The sequence below is a fragment of the Schistocerca nitens genome, chromosome 1 (assembly GCF_023898315.1).
Source record: "Schistocerca nitens isolate TAMUIC-IGC-003100 chromosome 1, iqSchNite1.1, whole genome shotgun sequence".
NCBI lineage: Eukaryota > Metazoa > Arthropoda > Insecta > Orthoptera > Acrididae > Schistocerca > Schistocerca nitens.
The window spans coordinates 218708552-218725115 of record NC_064614.1 but is presented as its reverse complement, the minus strand read 5'-3'; the positions used below and the strand labels follow the sequence as shown (position 1 = coordinate 218725115).

Here is a 16564-nt window from a genome sequence, read left to right as displayed (position 1 = left end):
CTTCTCTACCTTCACAAGAGAAGAAGCAGAAACACAAGGACAAGAGCAAGGCCCCTCCGGTACTCCCGGAGGTGCCGCCTTCCTCTCCTCCAGCCAATGAACCAATAAAGTCTGACCCCACCTGTATAGACATTACCCCATCCCATTTTGTCAGTTCTTACTCAGCCACCCTTTGTGGGTTCCACGCTGTCGAAACCGAATTGGCCCCTTGCGGGCTTCCGGTGGTCTTTGCACCTTGATCTGCAAGGACATTGTTAGTAAATGAGTTCCCCTCCAAATGAGTTCCCCTCCATACCATTCTGGTAGCAATTGCCCATCTGGACACTCCAATCACAATCTGTAATCCCTACCTCCCACCTGACAGGCTGCCCACATCCCTTGCCCTACCCACCCTTCTTCAACAATTCCCTTCTCCCCTCCTGCTTCTAGGGGACTTTAATGCCCACAACCTTCTTTGGGGTAGTCACACAACTAATGCCCTGGGCAGGACATTTGAAGCTGTTCTGGCAGGGCTTGACCTCTGTATCCTAAACACTGGCACTCCCACACTCTTTAGTGTGGTACGCGGTACTTTCTCTGCCATTGACCTCTCCATCTGCAGTCCCGGTCTTCTTCCCTCCATTCAGTGGGGTGTCCATGATGACTTATCTGACAGTGATCATTACCCGATTGTTTTGAACTTCCTTCAGTATATCTCGGTATGTCACCCTCTCAGATGAGCCTTCTCTAAAGCTGATTGGGGTACCTTCTCCTCTGCTACCATCCCCCCTGTACTATCACAGTTGTATTGATGAGTCTACACGGACTTTGACTGCCACCATTCTTTCCGCAGCTGTTTCAGCCATCCCTTCTTCCTTGGGTTCCCCTTGGCAGAAGATGGGTCACTTGGTGCTCTTCAACGCTTCAAGCGGCACCCTTCTAATTGACTCCTTCTGGTCTTTAAATGATTCCACGCCTGGGCTCGTTACCTAATCAGATTTCAGAAACGGTTTTGCTGGGAACGATATGTGGCTGCCATAGGACTGCACACACCCTCTTCACAAGTCTGGGTGAAACTCAAGCGAATTTTTGGCCATTGTCCTCCCACCAGCGTTGCAAGATTTTTTTGTGCATGGTGTTGTCTTTACCCATCTGAACTTTGTCGCAGAGCATTTCCCTCAACACTTTGACCAAGCCTCTTCATCAACTCAGTATCCACCCACGTTCCTCCTCCTGAAAGAGGGCTCAGAACGACTGCCTTTGTCTTTGTTTCTTGCTGCTTGGAGCCTTATAATGCCCCATTTAGCGAGTGGGAATTCGCCAGCGCCCTCTCCCTTTGTCCTGACACGGCTCCTGGACCAGATTGGATACATAACCAAATGCTCCAACACTTTCAACCAACTGTGGAGTGAGGGGGTATTTCCTACCCAGTGGCAGGAAGGCATTGTTATTCCGGTGTTGAAGCCTGGGAAACCACCTCTTCAGTTGGATAGCTACCATCCAATTAGCCTTACCAACACCCTCTGCAAGCTCCTTGAATGCCTGATGTGTCGGCGGCTGTTGCGGATCCTTGAACCCCGCGACCTTTTGTCATCAACTCGAGGTGGTTTTCGCTGTGGCCGCTCTATGGTGGATAACTTGGTCCTCTTTCTGCTATCTGGACGGCTTTCGCCCGTCGGCAACAACTCATTGCAGTCTTCTTTGACCTGCATAAAGCCTACGACACCACCTGGCGCCACCACATCCTCACCACCCTTCACGAATGGGGCCTTTGTGGTGCTCTGCCCGTTTGTAACGATAACTGTCTTTCTTGTCACTCTTTCCGTGTCAAGTTGATTCCTCCTACAGCACTTCCCATTGCCAAGAAAATGGGGTTCCACAGGGTTCTGTGCTGAGTATCCTTCCCTTTCTCGTTGCCATTAATGGATTGGCGGCTGCTGGCCTGACAGTGCCCCCCTTTTTGTATGCTGACGATTTTTGTATCTACGTTGCTTCCTCAGTCATGGGCACTGCAGAACACCGTCTACAGGGGGCGATGTACTGGGTGCAATCTTTGGCTCTCTCCCATGGCTTTCAGTTTTCAGTGGCCAAGTCGTGTGTCATGCATTTCCGCTGTCACCGTACAGTCCATCCCCATCCGGACCTGTTCCTCGATGGCCAGTCCCTCGAGGTGGTGGACACCCATAGCTTCTTGGGTCTGGTCTTCGATGCCCGGTTGACATGGCTCCCTCATCTTCGTTAGCTGAAGAGAATGTGCAGTTTGTATCTCAATGTTCTTAGATGTTTGTGCAATACCATGTGGGGTGCAGACCGCTCTATTCTCCTGCGATTGTACAAAGTGCTTGTCCAGTCTCGTTAGGACTACGGGAGTCCTGTCTATGGTTCCGCTTCTCCTTTGACATTGCAGATACTAGACCCCATCCACCATTGTGGGGTATGACTTGTGAGTGGTGCCTTCCGGACTAGCCCCAGCCCCATGATTAGCCTTCTCACATAGGCGGGGATTCAACTGCTGTGAGTTTTGCGCCAACAACAGCTGATATCTTACGCGCTCTGCATTCGCTGCACCCAAAAACACCCTAATTATGGTCTCCTTTATCCAGACACAGAGATCAACCTCCCGCGGTGGCAGCCACAATGTGAGCTTACCATGGCTGCCCGCATTCAGTTGCTCTTTTCTGAGCTCCAGTGCTTCCCTTTACTGCCTCTTTTCTCTGCTCATGCATGTACCCCTCTGTGGTGCGTCTCTTGGCCACAGCTCTGTCTTGATCTCTGCATCAATTAAAAGGATTCTCTACCTCTGGAGGCCCTTTGCCACCAATTCTACTTTCTCCTCAGTTCATTCCAGGGTTCAGAAGTGATTTATACTGATTGCTCCGTGGTTGCTGGTCACACTAGTTATGCTTACACCTCTGCGAGGCACACGGGACTTCGTTCCTTGCCAGATGGCTATAGTGTTTTTACAGCAGAATTGGTTGCCATCTTGTGCACTGGACCATGTCTGCTTCTGCTCAGGACTGTCCTTCACTATCTGTAGTGACTCCTTGAGCAGTTTGCAAGCTATCGGCCAGTGCTTCCCTCGCCAGCCATCCAGGACTTCCTTTCTCTCCTTGATCAACATGGATGCCCAGTGGTTTTCATTTGGACCCAGGCCATGTTGGGATCCCTGGCAATGAACTTGCCGATCGACTGGCTAAATTGGCTACTAACGGGCCATCTCTTGCAGTTGCCATTCCGGTAATAGACCTTCATTCGGCCTTATGTTGTCAGGTTTTGGGACTTCAGAATGCAGAAAGGCACACTCTTTCTTTGCTGAACAAGCTCAGGGTGATAAAGGATTCTACAACTATGTGGCAGTCCCCCTTACGGGCCTCTCGTAAAGCCTCTGTTTTTCTTCGCCGGCTCCGCTTCAGCCATACTTGGCTGACTCACGGTTATCTCCTCCATCGTAAGGGCCCACCTCCCCCCCCCCCCCCCTCTCTGTGGTTCACCCCATATTGGACTGTCCCGACTTAGCCGCCCTGCGATGGACTTTTAGCTTTCTTGACTCGCTACCCCCTGGCGTTAGCTGAAATGCGTCAGTGGCTGATCTAGTTTTGCAATTTCTTCGTGATTTGGGGGGGGGGGGGGGGTTATCAGTTTATTTAATGGTGGGACCTTCAACCTTATTGGTGGGTGGAGGGGATGGCAGGCTGTCTTGCTCCCCCCTTCGCACCGATAGGACTGACTTCATCTGGGCTTGGTGGTTCATCTCCGCCCTCTGCCTTCCCACTCCTTTCTTTATGGGGTCTGTGTCTACCTGTGCTTCTTCCTTCATGTCCCTGTCATTAGTCACTTTCCTTCCCTCCTCTCTTCTTCTGCCTTCTTCCTTCTCTGTCAATAATTTGTAATTTTATGGCCATTGTAGTTCCCTCTTATAGTGTGAGGTTTTATCTGTATTAGTTATTCCAATATCAGAGGGACTGATGACCGCTTAGTTTGGTCCTTTCTCCAATCCAACCAACCAACCTGAAAGTCCCATTGCTGTAGTATTCAAAACCTATCTTGAATATGGATTAATGTCACTGAAAAGCTCTTGTCAATTTGGGCTTTCACTGATAGACCTATCAGTATCATGATGATGAGTTTGGATTGAAAGTAGTTATTTATTTATTTATTTAGCGTATGGCTATACATGCAACATTAATACATCAAGTGTTAGACATTAAAATCTTTTAACAATCATGAATATAATTTATGTTTATATTGGTCAGTTAAAAGGTTATATCGAGGTTTGAGATCCATTGTAGCGCCGATGGGGATGCCTCCAGGAAGTCGGACCAGTTCCCTGCATATGCTCGCAAGGAGCATTCACCATGGATGTGTTGGATCGGCTGTCTAGGGGCACCGCAGTCGCATTCTGGTGACATCGCTCTTCCCCATTTGTGTAGTGAATCCGCACACCTGCCATGTTCAGTACGTATTCGATTTAATGCGGACCATGTTTTCCGTGTTAGTTCCATTCCAGAGATGTTGCAGTTATAGCTCTCAAACCAGGTCTGTAGTTGGTCATTTGTCTTTTGGTTCCAATCTAGTCTCCATTGTTTCATGTGGTCATAGTTATTATTTTGAAGCTGCTCAGCTGTGCGTATGGGTGGCTTTCTTGATTTCAATCGAGTATGTCACAGTTGTGAGAATTCTTCTTTAATTGGTAGTTCTGGTTTTGTCTCAATCTCTCTGAATTCGTGCAGTAGGGCCGCTTTTCTACGCAGGTCCGGGGGCAGGATATTACATAGCACCAGTAACCAGTACGTGGGCGTTGATTTAAGAGTTCCAGAAATCAACCTCATTGTGTTATTTAATTGCCTGTCAATAAGTTTGGTGTGACAGCTATTAATCCAGACTGGAGCGCAGTACTCAGCCACAGAGAACACTAAGGCGATAGATGAGGTGCGTAATGTTTTTGCGTTAGCTCCCCAAGTAGTACCGCTAAGTTTTTGAATGATGTTATTCCGTGTTCCAATTTTTGCAGTGGTGTTCTCCAGATGTTTTCGGTAAGAAAGAGTGCGGTCCAATGTTATACCTAAGTACTTTGGAAACTTATTATGTTTGAGGTTGGTGTTTCCGAGTTTTATGTTAATAATTTCATTTGCCATTTTGTTATTAAGATGGAATGTAGATACTTCAGTTTTGTTAGGGTTTGGCTTGAGAGTCTCCATTTCTTGAAATAATTGTATAGTATTTCAACGTCATTATTAAGGACTTCCTCTGTATTGAAGAGATACTTGTCTCTGGTAGCCAGTGCTATGTCATCTGCATAGCAAAATTTTCTTGACTTTGTGTTTGGGAGATCTGCTATATAGAGGTTAAACAGAAGAGGGGCCAATACGGAGCCTTGCGGAAGCCCGTTGTTAATAAGTTTTGTTTTGCTTGTCTTTCCGTTTAGGGTGACCTGGAAGGTTCTGTTACTCAGCATGTTATGTATTAAGGATGTTAAAATCTGGCAAGGAATCACTCTTAAGAGTTTGTAAATTATTCCATCTCTCCAAACAGTATCATATGCAGATGTTAAGTCTAGAAATACAGCACTTGTTTTCAATTTCTGTTGAAAGCCAGCCTCTATGTAGGATGTTAATGCCAGAACTTGGTCACAGCAACTACGGCCAGGTCTGAAGCCTGCCTGTTCTATAGGTAAGTTCTCCATAATAATGCCACTAATTCGATTATGGACAAGTCGTTCGAGAAGTTTGTATGTACAGCTAAGAAGTGCTATTGGTCTGTAGCTTAGTGGTTGGTCTGCTGGTTTCCCTGGTTTCAGCAGAGCTATTATTCTTGCCTTTTTGAATTCTCTAGGGAGATGGTTTGTAGTCAAAATGTTCGAAAAGAAATTTGCCAGCCATTTGACTACGTTCTTTCCAGTGTAGGTTAGAAATTCTGGATGTATGTTGTCAAAACCTGGGGCTTTGCCCGGTTTCATATCCTTGAGGGCAGTAATGGATTGTAGTCCCTGCGCCAGGCGGCCGAGTGGAATGTGCCCCTCTCCTTGGCATCGAATATAAGATGTAGATTGTTCTCGGCGGCCCATTCCACCAGCGCTTCTCCGTGTTCATTATTTTGGGTGTATCGCCACATTTCATGATGGCTATTAAAATCACCGGCACATATCGTTGGGTGTTCATGTGCGGGTAGTACAATACTTGGCCAGATTTGGTTTGGTGTTTTGTAGACATTTATAAGTCTTATGTTGTCTACTTTTATATCAACAACATGGATGTTGTTTTCTGTGCTTGTGGACAGCAGGTGTGCATGTTCAATATCGGATCGGGCATATGTGGCGGTGCCATAGGCGTGATGATATGTTGCGCCTATTTGTTGGAAGCCTTGAATATGTCCTCTTCTTTGTAAGTCTTCCTGCGAGTCGGTATGTGTTTCCCTGAAGGAGTACCACATCGATGCTATTGTCCAATAGAAACTTTGAAAGATATTCAGATTTGGTTCGACTAATTCCCTCAATATTTAGCTGGCAGATCCGGACTGATGGTCCCAATCTTCTAGTCGGATGGTTCCCAAAGGAATCGTTCGTTTGGTCGCTTCGTTGCATGTTTGAATTACCAGGAGATCCCAAAGGATAGTCTGGTAGCCAAGTTTGTAGACACTCCACAGAGACATTAGACATTAGGACTTACCTGCCTTAGTCTGCTTCAATAGCACAGTGTCACATGCGATTGACATAGACAGTTGTATTTCTCTAGTGTTTTGGAGAAAGTTATCACAGTCATTTTTGTTTTTACACACCTCATGATTTCACAGTATCTGCAGTCATGCTCTGTTTGGCTGATTTCTTTAGTTACTAGTTGAAAAATGACATACTGCAATTGGTCTTTTTTCTATTCATTTTATAAATTGGAAAACAATATGCAGTTAATCATTTCATTTGTATAGAATCTGACTTCTTCAAAGTATATTCTTATAAATTAAATTTTCTTTTTTGCTTTTAATGGTTCTTGAACAAACTACCTATAGTTTTCCATGTGAGAATACTATATGTTAACCTTACTGGAAACTGGAAAGTTTTAAGGGTGAATGATAAGTTAGTTGAAATGAACACTGACCTGCATTTTCCTTTTCTGATTAATATTTCTGCTTCAGTATTATGAGAAGAAAAGTTGCTACTCACCATATAGCGGAGGTGCTGAGTCGCAGATAGGCACAACAAAAAGACTCTCACAATAATAGCTTTCGGCCGTTATGGCCTTCATCAACACACACACACACACACACACACACACACACACACACACACAGAGACAAAAACTGCAGCCTCAGGCAACTGAAACCACACTGCAAGCAGCAGCACCAGTGCATGATGGGAGTGGCAACTGGGTGAGGGGTGAGGAGGAGGCTGGAGTGGGGAGGGTGAGGGATAGTATGGTGGGGGTGGCGGACAGCAAGGTGCTGCATGTAAGACTGAGGGCAGGAGAGATGGGGACGGGAAGTAGTGGAAAAGGAGAGGAATTAAAAGACCGGGTGGGTGGTGGAATGACGGCTGTGTAGTGCTGGAATGGGAACAGGGAAGGGCTGGATGGGTGAGGACAGCAACTAATGAAGGTTGAGGCCAGGAAGGTTATGGGAACATAGGATCTATTGCAGAGAAAGTTCCCACTTGCGCAATTCATAAAATCTGGTTTTAGTGGGGAGGATCCATATGACAGACTGTGAAGCAGTCATTGAAATGAAGGATACCATGATTGGCAGTGTGTTCAGCAAGACAGTGGTCCACTTGTTTCTTTCCACTGTTTGTCGTGCCCTGAAATGAGAAATGTCCTGCCCATTATCCTTCCCACCCCTCCCACAGTGGTATTCCGCCGTCCACTGAACCTACACAGTATACTCGTCCATCCTTGCTTAACCCCTGCTCCCAATCTCTTACCTCATGGCTCATACCCCTGTAACAGACCTAGATGCAAGGCCTATCCCATACATCTTCCCACCACCACCTACTCCAGTCTGGCCACTAACATCACCTATACCATCAAAGGCAGGGATACCTGTGAAACCAGACAAGTGGTCTACAAGCTAAGCTGCAAACACTATGCTGCATTCTGTGTCGGCATGACAACCAACAACCTGTCTGTCCACATGAATGGCCACCGACCAACTGTGGCTAAGAAACAAGTGGACCACTCTGTTGCTGAACACACTGTAAAACATGATATCCTTCATTTCAACAACTGCTTCACAGTTTGTGCCATATGGATCCTTCCCATCAACACCAGCTTTTCTGAATTGCGCAGGTGGGAGCTTTCCCTGCAATACATCCTATGTTCCCATAACCCTCCTGGCCTCAACCTTCGTTAGTCACTGTCCTCACCCATCCAGCCCCTTCCCTGTTCCCACTCCAACACTGCACAGCCGTCATTCCACCACCACACCCAGTCTTTTCTTTCTTTTATTTATTTTATTATTTTTTTTATTTATCTCTCTCCTTTTTCGCTATCCCCCCCCCCTTCCCCCGTCCCCACCTCACAACCTCACTCGTGCCCTCTGTCTAAACTGCAGCACTTCACTGTCCACCACCCCCACCATACTATCCCTCACCCTCCCTGCCCGAGCCTCCTCCTTATCCCCATCCAGTCGCCACTCCCATCATGCATTGGTGCTGCTGCTCTCAGTGTGTTTTTAGTTGCCTGAGACTGCAGTCGTGTGTGTGTGAGTTGCGCTTTTCTCTCTCTCTCTCTCTCTCTCTCTCTCTCTCTCTCTCTCTCTGTGTGTGTGTGTGTGTGTGTGTGTGTGTGTGTGTGTGTGTGTGTGTGTGTGTGTTGTTAACAAAGGCCATAATGATTGAAACCTATGATTGTGAGAGTCTTTTTGTTGTGCCTATCTGCGACTTACGATCTCCGTTGTAGGATGAGTAGCAACTTTCCTTCTCATAATATTGTTACATTCCATCTTGGATTTTCCATTGTTTAATATTTCTGCTTCCATTACAAGGTTTAGAAACTTTTTTTGCCAGAGCGTATTGCGAAAATTGAGCAAATTTAAGAGATCTGTTGGGAAATTTACACTTTTGTATGGGTTCTTCATTGTATTGATGGGTTTAAATGCTTTTTCTGCCACAGATATAATTCAGTATTCGCTGATAAGTTTGTTGACCTGTATCTTTGTTTCTGTTTACCAAAATTGTCTGGTTGCACAGCCATTGTTTTTTTATTTTTTGAATTTTTTAATGTAGTGTCTCACTATAAGCAGACACTGTTTTCTGATGAGGTGTTCCTCTGTCTTCACTACAGTGCACATATTGTCAGTTAAGATGATTTTGACAGAGTGAAGATCATTGTGATATCTACGTTCACATGTTGTATTCTAGACCATATGTAAAAGCTCGTAGCCTAAATGTTATAGAAAAATCTTACATTTTTTCTGCTAATTTCTCTTTTAATTAAAAGAAATGGATGTAAAAGAAACAGAATATGTCCTGATGACCACCACTATGTGATGGTGAGCACATCAAACACTCATCTCCACAACCACAACAGCTGTCTATGCACATTGATGGAACCAAGGGAAGCACTAGACACAAAAATCAGTGATTGACAGTGGATGGTTTTGGAGATAACATCAACTTCACCCAGAGAGCCTTCAATTTTTGTTTGTATATGTTGATTAAATGGAGAAAGTGTATGATTCATGTGTTTTATTCAACAACTAGTCATCTCAAGGAATTGTGAGAAACTACAGCATTCGTACCAGTAACTGCTAGTAACAATCACATGCATTAACTTTTGTGCTATTTCTGGCTAGAGCATAGAGCATACATGTACATGTGAAAGCAGCATTCACACTTCACACTATCCATGTATAAGACTTGGGTCTAAATGAAATTACTCACATAGTAGAGCAAACCACACACACACACACACACACACACACACACACACACACACACACATTATTGAAATGCATCTGTATGGACTAGTATTTTTGAGAACTAAAAAGGATTTTGAAGATGCCTTACTTGTTTAATAAATGTGTAGAAATTGGCAATCAGTACAACACACAGTGAAATGAAATTGTCTCATATTTTCACATTTTCAACAAGGATTGTGTCAAAGAGGGAAAAGCTATGGAATCATAACTTCCGCTGTACAAATCGCCAAGTGTACGTGTTGTGTCTAAAAAGTTTGGTGAATGGTGTCTTACCTGAACAGCAACTTGTTGCATGTGTGCATGCATGTGCACGGTTCTTCAGAGACTTCAGGAGAATCGATACACTGCATGCACTATATGTGACTGGCTGTGTAAACATACTGCAACCAGTTGAATGTAGTCAGTGTGAGAGAAAGTATTACAGTGCAATGGAGCAGTATGTAAACATCAAGTTCTGCTACAAATTGGGGAAGACTGCAATGGAGGCACATGGAATGTTGGTGCAGATGTACAGGAGGGAAGCCGTGGGCAGAAAATGTGTTTACCAATTATATAAACGTGTCCGTGAAGGGAAGGAAACAACTGAGGATGAGCCATGTTCAGGTTGGCCATCGACCAGCAGAAGCTCAGAAAAGATCGAGAAAGTGTGACAAATGCTGGTACAAGGTTGGTGATGGACTGTTAGATTCATTGCAGAGGAATTGGGCATTAGCAGGGACACAGTGCACACCATCGTCCGCAATGATTTGAGTAAGCGGAAGATGTGCTCCCACTTTGTGCCATACAAGCTCATAGACGGGCAGAAAGCAAAATGGATGGAAACTGCTGGTGATTTCATTTCCATGTGTGACCAGGATCCATTGCTTCTGAACACTATCATCACAGGAGATGATACTTGGTGCTACCAGTTCGATCTGGAGTCAAAACATCAATTGATGTCCCCCACTGTCTTCCCCAATTGCCTTTTTCGACAACAGCAGCATCATCTACAAGGAATTTGTTCCTGCAGGTTAAACCATTAATGCTGCATTTTACCAGTTCGTTTTGAACAGATTGCTATAGTGTATCCGGCGGGTTTGGCCAGAGTTACACAGGCCTGGAAAATGGATAGGACACCCTTCCTACTCCCCTGATTGGTCTCCTGCAGACTTCTGCCCGTTTCCCCGCTTGAAGGTGGCCATGAAAGGTGAATGTTGCGTGGATGTGAATGCCATCAAACATGGTGTGTAAGCTGTTCTGCTATCAGTTCTACAGGAGGCCTTTGCTGATAGTTTCCAGAAGTTGTACGAATGTTGTCAAAAGTGAGCTGTAGTGGGTAGTGACTAGTTTGAAGGGCAGTAAAGAATGTTTGTTTGCATCATTTGTTTTGGTTGTTGACTGATAGCATTCACCGAACATTTTAGACACACCACGTATGGTTTTTTTTATTTGTATTTAAGTGGATAAAAAAGGATGAAAGATCAGTGTTGAACCCTCTGCCAGTAACTGGTATTTAAGGTGTACATGATATATTCATCAAGAACGAAATTTGTGTCTTGTACAAAGAACAGATGAAAATCCTGAAGGATGATTATTTGGATATGTAGTGAAGTTATTACAACATTATTCTTCCTGTTATTAATCTCTCTTGTAGGAATATTGTTTTTTTTTTTTCATTTTTCTAGCACACCAGCAATTAATTTGCAGTGAAACAGAGTTAATTTCTGTGCTGTGTGCATTGCAATATATAGAAAGGTAATATTGTGTACTGTTCGTCTGTTACAATGTTAATACAGAAATGAAACCCATAATGAGAAAATCTTACTATTAATACATCCACTCCCGGACATTTTTTTCCTTGCTTTGTGTGTGCTAGAAACTTTTAGGTCAACTTCTTTTTGCAGCTACAGAAATATAAAATTTGTATTTTTAGAATGAAAAGCTTCCTGTATCCAAGGTGTTTTAGAAGGCCGGTTTGGAGGGAACAAGACTCGAAAAGTGCAGTGATCCTCGATATCCCTAAATCACTCAAAGCAAATAGCTAGACAACTCTTGTAACAAAGCTAAAATCATTTACTTCCTCATTTTTACTAGATAAGATTGTGCCCTACCTCTTTTGATAATAAAAGTTATCTCTTACATGCTCTTTGATATTAAAATGGGAAACATTGTTTTTTTTCTCAATGTGTGAAGAAAATTAACTGCCTCTTTTTCATTTGAAAAATTACAGGACTCTGATCCAGAAATATGAAAGGAGGAAGCAGCAGAATCAACAACTCGTAAGAAAACTGCAGAAGTCACGGCACAGTGCTGCAACTGTAAGAGAGAGATTCATGCATTATATGGAGAGATATATGCCACTTGAAAAGGTTTGTTTTGCACTAATAATGATGAAATTATTTAATTTTCATCATCAAAACATTGTCTTAATATTTATAAAGTATTAATTATATGAATGTTATTTAATGCAGGGTTAATCACAATCAAATAAACAGGTTTTAGTTAATTTTTGGACCTCATTTCAGATTTGTCCAATTTTTGAACATAATACCTGTGAATTGTGAATTTAAGAAGTACTGCAAGTTCATACAGCATTTAATCATGCCATTTTTTTTCTTTTTGATTCAAAAAATTAAAAATTTTGTGATATCCTCGACAGTTTGACGAATAAATTTGTATCATTTTGTTGTAATCTTCCGTCCAAAGACTGGTTTGATGCAGTTCGCCACCATAGTCTATCCTGTGTAAGTCTTTTCATAGCTACATAACTAATGCAACCTACATCTGTTTTAAACTATTTACTACTTTATAACTACTGCAGCCTAATCCATTTGAACCTGTTTACTGCATTTGAACCTTTATCTCTCTCCACAATTTTTACCTTACAGACTTCCCTCCATGTTCAAAGTGATTGTTCCCTGGTGCCTCAGGACGTGTCCCATCAACTTGTCTCTTCTTTTAGCCAGATTGTTCCATAAATTTCTGTTTTTCACAGTTCAGTTCTGTTTCACCTCATTAGTAATATGATGTATCAGTGTAATCTTCAGCATTCTTCTATGGCAGAGCATTTCAAAAAGTTCTAATCTCTTCATGTCTGAACCGTTTCTGTGCAAGGATACATTCCACATAGACATCTTCTGAAGAGATTTCCTAATGTTTAAATCTATATGGAAAGTTTATAAATTCATCTTTTTTCAGACATGACAATCGTGCTTTTCTCAGTCTTCATTTTATATCCTTTTTGCTGTGGCCAACTTAAGTTATTCTACTGTCCAAAACACAACTCTACTACCCGATGGTTATAGTTAAAGTGCAGCTACTCACAGAGGTCCATTGTGAGCTGCAATTACAATTACCATATGGCAGCAGTGCTTGGTAGACATTCTAATGTGTTTATGCGAAATTGATTGACATTGGTTAACATTAGTTCCTATTTCAGCCACCAGAAGCAAATCTGATGCTGTGAATGCAAGAAAGATGTGTAGAAATGTTTCCATTTGTAACAGATTAGGAACGGAATTTGAGCAGAAAAGGTCAAACGGGAGAGAAAGGCATAACGCTGATTTTATTATTAACTGCCGTTTACATAAGTTGTTCAACATGAGCACAGAGAGATTGGTATTAATTTTTTTCCAGTGTTAATCACATCCACATTAACACATTAGCTTAAGGATCATGTTTTGCTGCCGAATGATAATTAAAGCCCACACTGGACCTCTGTTAGTAGTTGCACTGCAGTTATAAGCACCCAGTACTATTAGTTGATCATTTCGTAATCTGATTTCTTTGCATCACCTGATTTAATCCCACTGCACTCCATTACCTTGTTTTACTTCAGTTGATGTTCATCTTATATCCTCCTCTTAAGACAGTGTCCATTCCATTCCATTCAGCTGCTCTCCAGAGGTATTTGTGTTCTTTGAGAGAACTACAATGTAATTGGGAAAGTTCAAAATTTTTATTTCTTCTCCCTGAACTTGAATTATTCTCTTAAATTGTTCTTTGGTTTCCTTTACTGATTGCTCACTTTACAGGTTGAACAACATTAGGGGTAGGCCACAACCCTATATTGTTACCTTCTCAACCACTGTTTCCCTCTCATGTCCTTCAACTCGTATAACTGTAGTCTAGTTTCTATACAAGCCATACAAAACCTTTTGCTCTTTTTAGGGTTCTGTGCCTTGTATGTAAAAACAGAACTGTTAGGATCACCTTCTTGTCCATCTGTCTGTTTGTCCAACTGTTAAGAAACCTTTTTCTCGGGAAGATGTATCAAGTTCAAATTTTTGTCACAATAGTTTCGCACCCACAGCTTTGTATGGTGTGAATAGAGTTTTTCCTTTTAATAAAATTTCTATGTTCACAAATCACAACACCTTACAACTTAATGCTAATTAAGTCTCTAGGAGCATGGTCTTTTCTGAATGTACTTCTGACGAAAGACTACTTCTGGTAGCTGGAGTCCAAGGTTTTGCCTTTTGTGTTCTTATGGTGATATTTCCATAGGAACTTCCACCCCCAACACACATTTCACTGAAAATTGTTTTTGATATAACAAAATATTTTCTTCAAAATTGTTTGATATAACAAATTTTTTCTTAAAAATTTTCGCCCCCTATTTCAGTCCCATGGGATTGAATTTCCAAAAACAGTGAAACACACATTTTTTAATTTCTAACAGAGAAGCAAAACACAAATTTTCATAGATTTAACTTTGAAAATGTTTTCGTAATGAAATAATTTCATAAAACTTTTCATCCCATATTTCACTCCCTAAGGGAGCTGAATTTCCAAAAACACTGGAACACAATTTTTTTAAAATTTCTAATTGAGAAGTCAAATAGTTCTTTAATAACAAATCATTTCCAAAAAATCTTTCACCTGCTATTTTATCCACTTAATGGTTGAATTTCCAAAACTGCTGAAGTATGTATTTCCTATTTCTGAGAAACCCAATACCGATTTGTGTAGTTCTACAACATTGCCTTAATAGCCACATACTTTCAGAAACCCTTTCATCCCCCAGTTTAGTCCCTTTAGGAGTGGAATTTTGAACAATCCCTTCTTAAATGATATCTACATGTAAGATCCACACGCTCTCCAAATTTCGAGTTTCTGTCCTTAGCTGTTCGGGCTGGCTAATGATTGGTTGGTGAGTGAGTGAGTGGGTGAGTGAGTCAGTCAGTCAGTCAGTCAGTCACTCAATTGGGACATTGCCTTTTAGATACAGAGATATTGAGGTCCATGGTCCCTTGGGAGTGTAAAAATTATAAGCTTCTAGTCAATGCAGTCCGTACGTTAAGGCCCCTTCTTCTCGCGAACAAATTAGCGTATCAAATTCAGATTTATCTCAGTTACTACGATCTGTGCAATCAAAAAGATTTGGCCATTTATGTCATATTTTGATACTCGCAAACTCACTTATCAAAACCTATGGGGTGCTTCCCATTGACATAGAATCATGAAATTTGGCAAGAAGTAAGGTTTCACAGTACAAGTAAAGTAAAAACGTCTGAAAATGGTTAAATTGTAATTATATCAGATAAAAAATATATTTTTGCCATTAGAACACACATTGCATTCACCATCCATCAAAAGCAAAAAAGATGAACATTACTACATGCAAATATAAAATGTAAGTTGGAGTCATATTTAAGTAAGTAAATAAAAACATTATATTAAATCTTTCATATCTGTGTATGTAAATCTTGTTTGCTTCTTTTTGTATGCCTGGTCTAGCATGAGGAACTACTGTAGAGTTTTTGATATGGTCTTGGAATTCCTGGGACCGATATCTTGCCAATATATGTTGAAAACAGGCAAAAATAGTTGTGCTTCAATTCCCAGGATTGCACAGAACCCTCAGTGACTTTTTTTATTCATCTTTATTTGTTTTACAAAGTCTCTGCTATCTTCAGAATATCAAAGAGCATTTTTCCGCGAACTTATTCAAAAGTTTTCTCTAAGCCTTTTACCTTTCTTTAACCTATCTTGTAAGGTATGTCATGGGGTCAGTATTGCCTTGTGTGTTCCTATATTTCTCCAGATCCCAAACTGATCTTTCCCATTGTTAGCTTGTACCAGTTTTTCTATTCTTCGGTAAATAATTGGCATCAGTATTTTGCAACCATGACCTACTAAACTGATGGTTGTGTTATATTAACAACTGTCAGCAACTCTACTTTTGGAATTGTAGTTATTACGTTCTTCTTGAAGTTTAGGGTAAGTTCCCTGTCTCATATAACTTGCATACCAAGAGGAATGGTTTGGTCATGCATGGCTCTCCCAAGGATCTCAATAATTATGGGAAATATGTTCTACTCCAGGGACTTATTTTGTCTTGGGTCTTTAATTGCTCTGTCAAAATTCTTCTTGCAGTACCATATTTTCAGTCTCATCTTCACTTATTTTCTGCTTTGTTTCTATACTGTTCTGTTGATGTTCACTTTCAATGTCTAGTCATTCTGTATATTTCTTCCACTTTTCAGTTTTACCTCTTTCACTTAGCACTGTACTGGCTTTCCATCTGCAATCCTGATATTCGTACAGCTGTCTCTCCTTTATTAATTAAAACTTATGGGCTAAGAAGCTGTGGTCGAACAGTAGAAATTCTTCCTCCTGACGTTTCAGTGGCAAGTGCGGGGTACATCTGAGGTGAGCCAACGACTGGCTCCTAGGCCATGCAGGACTCTTTTATATA

At 41.9% G+C, this 16564-nt stretch overlaps 1 protein-coding gene across 4 annotated transcripts in view; it reads left to right on the top strand.

Annotated features, from left to right (window-relative positions):
- Positions 1-16564, top strand: part of LOC126246014 (uncharacterized) — a 297733-nt gene that overhangs the window by 39852 nt on the left and 241317 nt on the right. For all 4 annotated transcript variants that reach the window (XM_049948363.1, XM_049948362.1, XM_049948364.1 and 1 more), the window contains exon 3: positions 12095-12233. In XM_049948363.1, coding sequence (XP_049804320.1) covers positions 12095-12233 — 139 coding nt within the window. The remainder of the gene's footprint in view (positions 1-12094; positions 12234-16564) is intronic.